A 13,896-nucleotide genomic window follows, 5' to 3' on the forward strand; every position below is an offset into this window, starting at 1 on the left:
GTCATTTACATATCACTGTTCTCCAGCCTTCCTCCTCGCGCCGCTCTTTTATGAAGCTCGTGGAGTTGAACAGTGACTGATGCGCGACGACGCTGCAAAATAATAAGGAATTTGACAGGTAAGACACAGGTCTCCTCTGGGATAAGGACCTAAATAAACTTAAAAGCAAACGTGTTTGTCTGTGACTGAAAATGGATGTTTCTTTTGTGTGTCTAGTGGTAGTTTAACGAACTCTCTGGTTTTGTTTGGTGAAGCTCTTTTTATACGGTAGGCTATGTCGTCTTCACACTTGCGTAAATACGTGTGTGTGTGTGTGTGCGTGCGTGCGTGCATGTGTCTGTGTGTGTGTGTTTAGAGAGAGAGAGAGAGAGAGAGAGAGAGAGAGAGAGAGGGGGGGGGGGGGGATTATTTTTCAATACCTTTTTTTATTTATTTCATTAAGCACTAATGAGCTAAAGGCTTTTGAAGTAGCCCCAGTCTAAAAATCACGCCTGCTTTCATTTGTCATTAAAGAATCCCTTTAATCTAAGTCTGTCCACAATATGTATATTCCAACAGGACGAATAGCTCATTGTTGCCTGTTTGCACCGAGAGCATTCATTATGAATTTTATATTAAATAATAATAAATAAATAAAAACATTTCAATTTAACTTTGTATTGCTTTATTGTCGCTGAAGGGAAATATATCTTGGACTCTAGTGATGTACACACACACAACACCCTCATGCTCCTTCAAATCATTATAAACAAGAGCTGTAAATAATATCATGTGCATTTACACATTTAAGCGGTATAGCAACAAGGTGTACATTTTATCCATTGATAAATTGATGATTGATGCTGCAACTCTGATAAATGTAAATATATTTCTGATATTATTGACTGACTTTTGAACACAGTTAGACATTCCTTTTCTCTTGAATGTTTTCGACAGATCATCTGCAAAAGTGGGACAGTAATTTATTTATAGCAAATTAATCTGCTGCTTAAATAATACAATATCATAGAGAAATTTTCATATAAAGTAACAAAAAAAAAATCAGTATATGTGCCTGCATGAAAGTAATGTCAAATTAGCCTAAACTGGTTTTTGGAACATGGTTTCTGCTCAAACTGTGTACCATCCAATCATCTTTTAAAACCACCATAGATGTTTTATTTGTACTGTATGAAGAGTAATGATGTCAAACCAAAATGTATATTATTATTTAGTATTTTACTTATAAGTTCCGTTGAATTAGTTCACCACTGCATGTTCTACACTTGTCATTTCATTTATTGACGCATAGACCTTCACTTCTCCTGAAAAGGCATTGTGTACTTGTTCACCTTTCATTCCAACTGAACTCTTTCTGACTTTGTCAGAAATATGTTTTTTTTACACAAAGAAACAACAAAGTATGCAACTGTGGATTAGTTCTGCTTTGATGTAATATTCCTCCTTACATTTAAACTCCATTTCTGGGATCTGCCCAGAGAGCGTTTATACGTTTTAATTAGAATCATCCATGGATGTGTAATGCTAATGCAGACAGGTCTTCAATAAACAATTTCATCAGATTCTGGGATTGTAGGGTGCAAATGGAGGAGATGTTTACTTAAGTATTCATCTATTGTGCTCAATAAAAAAAACTCCATTGTGCTCCTCTGAGCTTGATAGGTTAATCATTTAAGCACATTTAAATGGTTGCTGGTGTGCGATTTAGCTTATACCAGTTGATGCTCATTAGTAAGTTGAGGTACTGCTGCAGTCTTGACGTTTAAAACCGCCCCTAATGGCTCGCAGCAGTATATTCTGACACAGGCTAATGAAATCTGCTCTCCATAGTTGAGTATTAACAAGCAACCAAGGGAGCGGGATCAGCACACTACATTCATAATACAACAGTAGGAGATGTAATACAGCAACCCCTCCGAAGAGGAGGAAGGTAATTGGTCACTGAACTTTACTTTGGCATGTGTGCTAAACCCCAGCTTTTCTCGAAACCTTTGACAAGGCCCCTGGAGGATCCCAATTAAAGGTGTAATACTGAATATATTGCTCAACACAGCCTTGTAAATAAGGCCGGTCAGTGGAAATGCTTGGCAAGCAGTTGGCGGTGCCACTGGACAGAGTCTGGTTTATCGAACGGTGCGTTCGCTTTTTATTGAACACCAAATGTTCATGCTAAGAGTGGGAGTTTTTCCTCAGGAGTGTGCATTTATAAAAACAGCTGGGTAGATTAAATGTATGTTTAATGTAATGCATGATATGGAATGTAATGAGAATATGTTGTTCATAATAAGACTGAATTGTGGAAGTGACACGTTTCAGGACCACGGACAGCACTCCTACTGTTTTAAATGGAGACAGCGGTGATGATGACTTGGTGGGAATAAATTTAAGAGACCTAAAGGAAATCAAACAAGTCATTACTTTAGCACACAAGCCTTTAAAGGGGATTTTCTAACATTCAAGCCAACTGAAGGAACAATGGAGATTTCCATTATGATGTCAGAATGCATTTTTTTTTTTTTCTTTCAATGAATGAAAGATTTATTAGTTTGGGAACAACATGAAGGTACGTAAATGAAGACAGATGTTTCATTTTGGGTAAACTACCCCTTTAAGCATTCCTATATGTGTAAACTGCACTACTTTTCCATTGGATGCATGTGCTATGAATTCAGTTAGCTGTTGAAACCAGAGATGGGTTTACACTCTCTGCATAGCCTAGATCTCTGTTTCTCAGATAGCCTGCTCTGGTTTCAGCCTATCTATTGAATACAAGCACCGAACTTTCTGCACTCAGAGACCCAGCCACGGCAGACTTTACATTCTGAGCTGTGATTGCTCTCTGAGGGCTATTGATTTCTTGCATTATTCATTAGGAATACATTCACTTTTGAATTTACATAATTAGCTTTGAGTGTAACAGTTAAAACCTACAGACGGGAACTGACATCAGCCTAATTTGTTCAAAGACAACTTTTGCATTATATTTTGAATTTATAAGTGAGTTTAAGGGCTTAGCAGTAGGATTAAGTGCGATCTGTCAGCGAGTCAGGTCTAATGAGCATCTCGCATCACCAAATCCCTTAAACACAACAAAGGCCGCAGCTGAGCTTCCATAGTGATGGTGTTCGGACTTGGATAAAGTGTCACTCTGTGGTCTCATGTGGCTGTTTGTAGATTCAGTACTATGAACAGTGTGGGAATCCAAGCTTTCGGTAGCAGATGCAATTTTCACGGCGGCGTCCACCTGTCCAACATTTGCTTCCTTTCATCCACCAGAATCAGGCTGAACACCTGCCCACCTTTCAACCTGTGTGCCAGAGCATTTGACTGGGAACCATGAAAGAGGAAACCTGCCCTTCTCCACTTAGACTCCCACTCATCTTGAGGCAACCGTTAAGCATCTCTGGACTCTATATTCCAAGGTGAGGATATTCTAGGATCCTGCATTTAAAGGGTTAGTTCACCCAAAAATGAAAATTCTGTCATAATTTACTCCCCCCTTAAGTTGTTCCAAACCTGTATGAATACACAAAAGAAGATATTTTGAAGAATATGGGTAACCAAATAGTTGATGGTATTGATTTCCATTGAATGGGTACTATGGAAGTCAATGTGTTTAGCTTTAAGGTGAGTAAATTATGACAGAATTTTTATTGTTGGGTGAACTATCCCTTTAAGATTTAGTTCTATATAATAAAGAGGATTATTTTGTTATTACATTTTAAGGACATAAATATAAAGACAAATAAGTGTAATGTGGCCTAAACTCATTGTCTTTCAATTGTACATATAGGGACAACAGGGTCTACCCAAAAAGGCATCATGAAGAGCAAAGCCAACAGGCTTATAGAAAGATGGCTTTCAGTTATCGGAATGAACATATCCCTGCAGTCATTAAGGGACATCAACACTTCGGCTTCGGAGGGTCTGTGTTGCCTGAGTAAGCATTGCTAATTCTTACGACATATCTGATATATATTGAACACAATTTAATAAAATTAAATATTACATTAGTTAAATTAATTTAAAAAATAACTTATTAAATTATTATAATTAATCATATTTTAAGTTATTTTATTTTAAACATATTTAATTTTGTTTTTAATATATTTAAGTTTATTGTTTAAAGGAACACGCCGACTTTTGGGGACTTCAGCTTATTCACTGTATCCCCCAGAGTTAAATAAGTCCATACATACCCTTTTCATCTCCGTGCGTGCCGTAACTCTGTCTGAAGAACCCACCGCTAGCCTAGCTTAGCACAAAGACTGGAGGTAAATGGCTCCAGCTAGCATACTGCTCCCAATAAGTGATAAAATAACGCCAACATTTTCCTATTTACATGTTATGATTTGTATAGTCACAGCGTGTACAAATAACAAGGTCACATGAGACACAGCCATCTTCTAACCGTATACATACTGGGAACTATATTCTCAGAAGTGGAAGCACTGCTACTTGGGCGGAGTGATTTGCTCGCAGCAGCTGAGAAGCCCCATGGTGAGGAGCAGAGAGTTCGAGAGAGTTGGAGTAAATCAAGTCAAGTCAAGTCATCTTCATTTATATAGCGCTTTTAACAATGTAGATTATTATCTCTTTACAGAGATAAACGTATAATTTAAGGTAACAGAGATTGTTTTGGCTTTATGGCGGTTCTTTAATAAAGTTATTTTTCAGCTAAAGTTAGTTTTGATTGATTTGCATCCATCGCAACGATCATTTGTTATTAAATTAGGGGCCGCTAAGACGACACCATTCTCTCTACACAGACTTGTGTTACAAGTGCACAACCTGTGCACAACCTGTGATAAACGCTGATGGTGTTCACATGCGCATTAAGAATTGATTCTATAGTTATGTGTGTTTGAATATATGTGCGCAGGTTTGTAATTCCCTACAAACCAAGCCTAAACAAAGTACTGGTCTTTCCTTATAAATTTTGATACAGAATTTTATTTTATTTTGTCACTTCGGGGTAGGTACGCGAAACAAATTTTCCCGAAAACGCTTTATCTGTAGAGTGGTAAAGGGATCCTCCATAGGGAGAGACTAGTTGGCACTTCAGCACTGCGTTAACATCGGGTCCAGGCGCAGGTCCTTCGTCAGATCTGGATCCGGCATCGCTGCGGGAAAACCTCGGGATAAACAAAAACACAAAAATTAGTGTAGATGCCATTCTTCTTATGATGTAACGAGTACATCAGGATTTATGGGAAGTGTTCCCGGTTCCGGCTGACCTAATCTATGCAGCCTAACATTGAATTATAGGAGTCTATAATGTATTATGTGAATGCTAGGTCAAAGAGATGTGTCTTTAATCTAGCTTTGAACTCACAGAGTGTGTCTGCTTCCCGGACAATGTTAGGAAGACTGTTCCAAAGTTTTGGTGCTAAATAGGAAAAGGATCTACCGCCAGCAGTCGATTTTGATATTCTAGGTATTATTAACTGGCCGGAATTTTGAGATCGCAATAGACGTGAAGGACTATAATGCGTTAAGAGCTCGCTCAAGTACTGGGGAGCTAAACCATTTAGTGCTTTGTAAGTAATCAGCAATATTTTAAAATTTATGCGATGTTTAATAGGCAGCCAATGCAGTGTGGACAGAACCGGGCTAATATGGTCATACTTCCTGGTTCTGGTAAGAACTCGAGCTGCTGCATTTTGAACTAGCTCTAGTTTGTTTATTAAGCGTGCGGGGCAACCACCCAGTAGAGCATTACAATAATCTAGCCTTGAGGTCATGAACACATGAACTAATTGTTCCGCATTTGTCAATGAGAGCATATGGCGTAATTTAGATATATTTTTAAGATGGAAAAATGCGGTTTTACAGATACTAGATATTCAAATGAAAGATTGGTATCAAAGAGCACACCCAGGTTCCTAACCGACGACGAAGACTTAACAGAGCAGCCATCAAGTGTTAGACAGTAATAAGTGTTAGACAGTTAGTCCAATAATTAGAATCTCTGTTTTTTCAGAATTTAGAAGTAGGAAATGGCTAGTCATCCAGTTTTTTATATCAGCTATGCATTCCGTTAATTTAGTGAATTGGTAAATTTCGTTAGGTTTTGAAGAAATATACAGCTGAGTATCGTCAGCATAACAGTGAAAGCTAATTCCATGTTTCCTAATGATATCTCCTAATGGTAGCATGTACAGAGTGAACAGAAGCGGTCCTAGTACTGAGCCTTGTGGTACTCCATACTGAACTTGTGATCGATGAGACATCTCTTCATTTACTGCTACAAACTGATAATGGTCAGATAAGTATGATTTAAACCATGCTAGTGCAATTCCACTAATGCCAACATAGTTTTCTAGTCTATTTAAAAGAATGTTGTGGTCAATGGTGTCAAATGCAGCACTAAGATCAAGTAACACTAATAGAGAGATACAACCATGATCGGATGATAAGAGCAAATCATTTGTGACTCTAACGAGAGCTGTCTCGGTAGTCTAAATCCGGACTGAAAATCCTTGCAGATATCATTTCTTTCAAGAAAGGAACACAGTTGTGAGGATACTGCTTTTTCTAATATCTTTGACAGAAAAGGCAGATTCGAGATCGGCCTGTAATTGACTAATTCTGTAGGATCAAGTTGCGTTTTTTTAACAAGCGGTTTAATCATAGCCAGCTTAAAGTTTTTTGGTACGTATCTTAGAGACAAAGACGAATTAATGATATTAAGAAGAGGATCTATGATCTCTGGGAGCATCTCTTTCAGTAGCTTAGTCGGTGTAGGGTCTAACATACATGTTGTCGATTTAGATGAATTAACGAGTTTGCAAAATTCTTCCTCTCCTATAGCAATAAATGAATCAAATTTTTCCTCAGGGAGACTAAAATGCACTGCCTGATGCGGTACTGTAGTAGACGGTTGCATAGTTATAATTTTGTCCCTGATATTATCAATCTTATAAGTGAAGAAGTTCATAAAGTCATTACTGCTGTGTTGCTTGGAAACGTCTGGGCTTGAAGCTTTCTTTTTCATTAGTTTAGCCACTATTTCAAATAAATACCTAGGATTATGTTTATTTTCTTCTAATAGGGTTGAAAAATAAGCAGATCTAGCAGCTTTTAAAGCCTCTCTGTACGTAATCGAGCTCTCCTTCCATGAAATCCGAAATACCTCTAGTTCTTCTAAGCTATCCGGGATGCTGAGATGATGAAACTGATCAGGAAGATTATTAATAAAGCAATCTTTAGTGGCAGAAGTGATAGGTCTAACATATTTGAAACACGGAGTCGGCTTTGCAGCCTTGGCTAAATGTAATTTACAAGAGACTAGATAATGATCTGAGATGCCATCGCTCTGCTGCAGAATTTCAACGGCATCAACATCTATTCCATGTGATAATATTAGATCTAGAGTATGATTACGACAATGAGTAGGTCCTGACACATGTTGTCTAACTCAGTGGTTCCCAAACCTGTCCTGGAGGACCACCAACACTGCACGTTTTCTTTTTCTCCCTAGTCAAACACACCTGATTCAACTCATCAGCTCATTATCACTGAGCTGATGAGTTGAATCAGGTGTGTTTGACTAGGGAGAAAAAGAAAATGTGCAGTGTTGGTGGTCCTCCAGGACAGGTTTGGGAACCACTGGTCTAACTCCAATAGAGTTTACAATGTATTTAAATGCCAATCCCAATGCATCTTTTTCATTATCTATGTGTATATTAAAATCACCAACAATTAGTACTTTATCTGCAGTCAATATTAATTCTGATAGAAAGTCCGCAAATTCTTTGATAAAATCTTTATGGTGCCCTGGTGGCCTGTATACAGTAGCCAGCACAAATCTCAAACGTGATTTATCGTTTACACTATATATTTTTACATTAAGCACCAACATTTCAAAAGAAGTATATTTAAAACTTGATTTCTTAGTGGTTTTGAAAATATTACTATAAATTACAGCAACACCTCCCCCTTTGCCTTTCAGACGAGATTCATGTTTATAACAGTAATCTTGTGGGGTTGACTCATTTAAAGTAATGTAATCGTTTGGTTTTAGCCAGGTGTATCAAACACAGCACATCTAGGTTATTATCTGAAATCATATCATTAACAATGAGTGCTTTTGAAGTAAGCGATCGAATATTCAGCAACCCAAGCTTTAGCATTTCCTCATCTGCATTATATCTGGTTTTTATTTGTTGAACATCAGTTAAATTTTTAACCTTAGATGGGTTTGGACGTTTTTTGGATTTCCAAATTCGGGGAACAGACACAGTCTCTATATGATGATATAGGTGAAAGAGGCTCTATGTGATGGGATTTATCTGACCAAATCACTCCGTAGAAGTAGCAGTGCTTCGCCTTCTGAGAATATAGTTCCCAGTATGCTAGCTGGAGCCATTTACCTCCAGTCTTTGTGCTAAGCTAGGCTAGCGGTGGGTGCGTCAGACGGAGTACGGCACGCACGGAGATGAGAAGGGTATGTATGAACTTATCTAACTCTGGGGGATACGGTGAATAAGCTAAAGTCCCAAAAAGTCGGCGTGTTCCTTTAATATATATATATATATATAAATTAATTAAACTATTATTTCATTAAAATTATGTAAATAAAATATAGAACTATTTAATGTTTAATTTACATAGTTGTATTTTATTAATGTATTTTTTATTTAATTTACATTATTTATAAACGTAATTTTATTTGTTTTATTGAAAAACTGATCATGAAAAAGCCGATATAACGTTTTCTAAATTCATGCCTTAAAAGATTTTCAGACTAAAATTTGAATGTGCTTACGTTTAGGTCTGTCATCATTGAGCAATATTATGACCTCACCCTCACCAAGAAGAGTAATGTCCGACTGAATGACCAGCTGTAAGTTTTCACAGACTCTCCCTTGCTAAATTTACACACTAATCAAATTAGGTTATATTATCATATTTATTATTTTATTATGCATTGATTCCAGGGTTCCCAAACCGACGGACATTGACATGAGGTACAATTATGAAATATCTTTCTGTCCGTTTTCTGTTTTTTTCTTTTGCACACCTTGCATGCTGTATTTATTTATTTATTTATAAATATTTGTATTTGTATTTGTGTGTATCAACTGCACATTAGAATAACACACATGCTCTCTTCTCTTCTACTCTCTTCCTTTCATGCGGTTGGGTAATTGGTTTTGCTGTCAGGCAGGGATGGATCAAGGATAGAGTGAAAGCACAATCTTTTCATTGGAAAAATCCTGAGATTTATAATCCTGTGTCTGTGTGTGTTCTTACAGTAAGAAGATGATTAAAGTTGATATTCCGAGGGAACATCCTTTCAGCTCCCACATCCCCCGGTATCCCGCTATATTTCCATCATACCGATCCCTACCAGTCCAGCCCTCCAGTGCTTCTGCTCCTGTAGTTGTGTGGCGGCATCATCAAAGGAGCAAATAAACATAAAATAAAAGCTGAATAACAAAAACTAAATTATGTATTGAAAAAGTTTGTGGACAAAATGCATTTTGTGATCCAGACAGCCTCTTTCACAAACAAAAAACATACATCTCATTCAAATATTGAGTCCCTCACAAATATATGTGCACCCCTGCCCAAAAGCATAAACATCAGAATCGTTATAAACTAAATCATTTATCTGTTGCTCTGGTGGGTGCAGATAGTTCACTGAGTTCTGAGTCTGTCCTTTCTTTTTTCTATTTAAAAGGTGCTAGAATGACCTTAGCTTCACTGAGAATAGTTTTTTTTTCTATTTCTTCTTCAAACAAGTGAAAAGCATGTCTCACAGCTGCAATGTCCTTGAGCGTTTGCAAACACACATTCTTTCATTCTCCAAGCATCTGTGCCACCTCTGCATTCGGAAAGCTGAAGAATGACAGCAATCTGTATTTTAGCTATTGCTGGAGGTTTATAGAGGGAGAATCAATGTACATATTCTACCATAGACATTCTACAAGTCATTGTTAAAAGATGTCTTATTGATACTTTCAGAGACCCATGTCTGTAGTTTTCTACGCCATTACTGTTAATTGTTGTATTCATCTACTATTTATCTATATATTAATTTATCTCCATATAAGGAGTGGTTTTTCAACGCAAACATGCCTAATATAAATATGCTTTACGTTATCTCACTTTATTAAACAATGTCTTTGCTGCTGACCTTTGATGATCTAATTCAACCATACTAATAAGCAAAAATGACTTCAACATTTAAACATCACATTTATGTTTAATTTTAATTTTAAGATTGTTGAACTTTCTACTCTTTCATCCAGTTCTTCTGTGATCCAGAATGGCAGCACAGCTGAAAGGTTTGTTTGAGCTACGCCCTCTACTGTGTACATTTCCTTCAGCCTGAGGCTTATTCATTTCACATTTGGTGTGAAAAGGGCCTTTACAATTGCCAAAAAATATAATTTTTGGGGGGGCGGGGGGGGGGGGGGTTTACGTGTATAGTGTACGTGATGTTAATTGAAACGTGTGTGACAGAGATTGTATCCTTGAAAGTTAATGTTAATTAACAAGAGTATTGCTAAAACCAAACATTTATACAAAAAGGAAAATTTAGCAATTCATGATGACAGTTGTAATCTAAAAAAAAAATCCAGGAAGAGGAACAGCTGGCATAATACGTGAGTCTAAGAGATAAGTTATTCCTGTTGTCATGGAGACGACTGACTCTTGACCTCAAGTGCCACAACTGAGGATACGTAGAGAAGAGGCGGTTTTAAGAATTGATAATGTCCTTGTGTAGGTTTTGTGCCTTTTAAAATATATATATATATAGCTAGTAGAGTTGTCCCTTTACATGTTTTTTACATGTCATCAGATGCAAAGTCTGTCTCTATTTTATCATGTGGCACACCTTACTGCATGCGTAATAATTATAGACCGCAAGCGTTTTTCCTGCTTTCTGCGTTTCTCTTATTGAAAATGAAGTACAGTGTACAGTTGCCGTGTCCGAAGTGCTGTTTAGTGGTATCAGTTCATGAGCGGACTACCAGGAATTCTCCTGATTAACCTGGACCTGCAGTTTCTAGAAGAGGGTGGTACTCTCTCTAATGAGTAATAATACTATGCCTTTGTTACTCAGGCCCTGTCCAAAATGACACACTTCATGTCCACTTGCAGTCTTGTGGACTTACAATGGCTGCTGTGTGCGGGTGTACGTTAAGTCCACAGGACCGTGCACCCTAGGGTGTCCCATTTGTCATTTCAGAATCCCTTTTGTGGCCAATATCCCCCCTAGATGTGCACTTTTGCCGAGCCCGCAAGCCCATGAGCTCCGCAGCAGACTTCTACTCGACAGTCAAAGCAACATTACATCACAAAAGGGGAGGAAGATCACGGGAGGCCTCAGAAAAAACAAGTTACGAATACTTGATTGGTTTGAGTACCATAAGCAAAAGAGTTTAGGACCATTCGTAATAGACTTTTCTCTCATTTCCCCCACTTCTGCAGTTATCTTTCTCCTTAGTTGCATTCACTCATTTTCCAAAGCCATTTTGAATGTTGAATTGTCAATACAAAAAAAAATAATAATTTTGAGAGAACATCACAGAAGTTTGTTTCATAAATTGATGTTGATTTCCTAAAATGGTTTTGTTGGAACTCACCATTATGGTGATTAGTGTTCCCATGTGGTTAGGCACTTGGAACTTTTGGAACATTTATATCACCAAATTCTCTTTTTATTGATGCAGTGATGCAACAAAAATATGTTTTATTGACAAACATGTTTAAATGATTTCCCCAATCAGCGCAAGAGGAGGCTTATGTACTGTATACATAGCCGACTTACATATGTTCCTCAAAAATTTCATTCTGCATCCCTCCGCCACCTCACTCTCTGCTGTTTCCTCCCAGTCAGGAGTATGAGGGGAGCACACTGGGTTCAGGCCAAACTCCGATCTTGGAGCCCTCCCTTCGAACAGCACACCAAAATACCCAGTAAGCAATAGCCGTCATTTCCGATATATTCGGGCTATGAATAACCCACTTCTAGCCAAAATAACTTTGAATTTGGTTACCTGTTGGATACCCCGCTATGGGGTCTATTACAACATTTGACTTTGTCTATTCAAGTATAAATTGTACATATTATCGTATGTACACATGTTGCAGCAGTGTGGGTAGCTGACGGATGTGGGTATATTGTATTAAAATGTTGGCCTTTCAACACAAACAGCCTCTGAGAAACTCAAGGAAATGTAAAAAGTGTTGCAACCGTCCCCACTCTCCTCTATTCTTTTTATTTCTACTTCAGGACCTTTTTCAAATAAGTGAAAAGCATGTCTCACAGCAGCAATGTGTGTCGGCCCACTGGTTGTCCTTGAGCACTTGGGTACACAGATCCTTTCACTGACAAACTCTGCACACAGAAAGCTGAAGAATGACAGCAATCTGTATTTCAGCCATTGTTGGAGGTGTATAAGGGACTGCAATTATATATAATAATAATAATATTTATATATATATATTATTTTTTGAATGGCCTTTATAGGCAGTCTAGCATACATAATGTTTAATTTAGTAATTTTTCATCAATGCAGAAAGTTTTTCTGTGAATGTTGTCAGAGTAAACCATAACTGTTGTTGACTTCTTCAGACACTATGAAAATAGTATAGTTCACTGTCATCAACTAAATGATTGGCACATTCCACAAAGAACTTCAGGGATCCATGACTCTATTAAATCAATAGAGGGCGCAAATCCCATGTTTTTATGTGTGAAAATGTCAAATAGACCTAAAAAATTGTCTAAGGTAAAATTAAACTTAGCTTAACACATACAAATTTCACATTAATTTGGCTATATTTGTAATTTTATAAATAATTAAAAAAAACATTAAAATACAAAAGCTTTCTATTTCAGATAAATGCTGTTCTTCTATTCATCAAAGAATACTGAAAAGAAATTGTACACAACTGTTTTCAACATTGATAATGATAATAAATGTTTATTTGGCAGCAAATCATCATATTTCTGAAGGATCATGTCATGTGACACTGAAGAGTAATGATGCTGAAAATTCAGCTTTGATCGCAGGAATAAATTGCATTTTTAAATATATTCAAATAGAAAACAGTTATTTTAAATTGTAAAAATATTTCACAATATTACTGTTTTTGCTGTATTTTGGATCAAATAAATGAAGCCTTGGTGAGCAGAAGAGACTTATTTTAAAACATTAAAAAATCTAAATATATGTAAATGTATATGTTTTGAGGGTTGCTTAATGTTTAGTGCTAGAAAATTAGATAATTACACAAATCAGGTTTTTAAAATGGATTTAGATATGCCCTACATTTTGGTGTAAAAGCTCATAAAAAAATTAAGCTTATTATAATATAACATAATATAATATAATTCAACATCATATTTTGTTAAGTTGACTGTGATAAAAGCTGTTGCTGAATAGCAAGATCTCTACATGACTTCAGCTTTTAGGAAACTGGCCACTAATGAAACCACAATTTTGTAGTATCTTAATTCCAACACTAGATGGGAGAATTGTCTTTCTTTAGAAATCTTCTGTCAACTGAAACAAAGCCCTGTGTTGCAGTGGGTTTTATTTAAAACACCCCTAACCCGTTTGTCCGAGACCATATTTGAAGTTTTTCCTATATATGCTGATATGTACCTGTTTTTCTGTTGTAATTCATTCATTCATTCATTCTTTCATTGCATTTAAGTAATTAAGGTTATGTTCATATAACTGAATTTAAATAAGTTTGCAGAGCCCCCCTGACTGAGAACCACCGCTGTAGAACGTTTGTATTGAGCTGTACTAACTAAATTATGTATAAATAAAAGTTATTTTGCCTGCATGTCATTTTAACTAGAGGCAGTCACAACATGTAGTGTCGTTTAATATGCTGTAAATATTTTCAAAAATACAGACAAACATC

General features: G+C 36.8%; 1 protein-coding gene across 2 annotated transcripts in view; it reads left to right on the forward strand.

Moving 5' to 3' along the window:
• The window catches only part of spmip4 (sperm microtubule inner protein 4), a 69,089-nt gene extending 59,551 nt beyond the window's left edge, over positions 1 to 9,538 (forward strand). Inside the window, exons 1-6 of one of the 2 annotated variants that reach the window (XM_079894920.1) lie at positions 37 to 118; positions 3,277 to 3,422; positions 3,794 to 3,940; positions 8,777 to 8,848; positions 8,943 to 8,972; positions 9,261 to 9,538. In XM_079894920.1, the coding sequence (XP_079751046.1) occupies positions 3,337 to 3,422; positions 3,794 to 3,940; positions 8,777 to 8,848; positions 8,943 to 8,972; positions 9,261 to 9,420 (495 nt within the window). In that variant the 5' untranslated portion in view covers positions 37 to 118; positions 3,277 to 3,336 and the 3' untranslated portion in view covers positions 9,421 to 9,538. Of the gene's footprint in view, positions 1 to 36; positions 119 to 3,276; positions 3,423 to 3,793; positions 3,941 to 8,776; positions 8,849 to 8,942; positions 8,973 to 9,260 lie in introns of those variants that run through there. The other variant, XM_079894919.1, reaches the window with a different exon arrangement.
• Positions 9,539 to 13,896: the final 4,358 nt, after the last annotated feature.

The sequence above is a fragment of the Squalius cephalus genome (assembly GCF_949319135.1).
Source record: "Squalius cephalus genome assembly, chromosome: 15".
Taxonomy (NCBI): Eukaryota; Metazoa; Chordata; class Actinopteri; order Cypriniformes; family Leuciscidae; genus Squalius; species Squalius cephalus.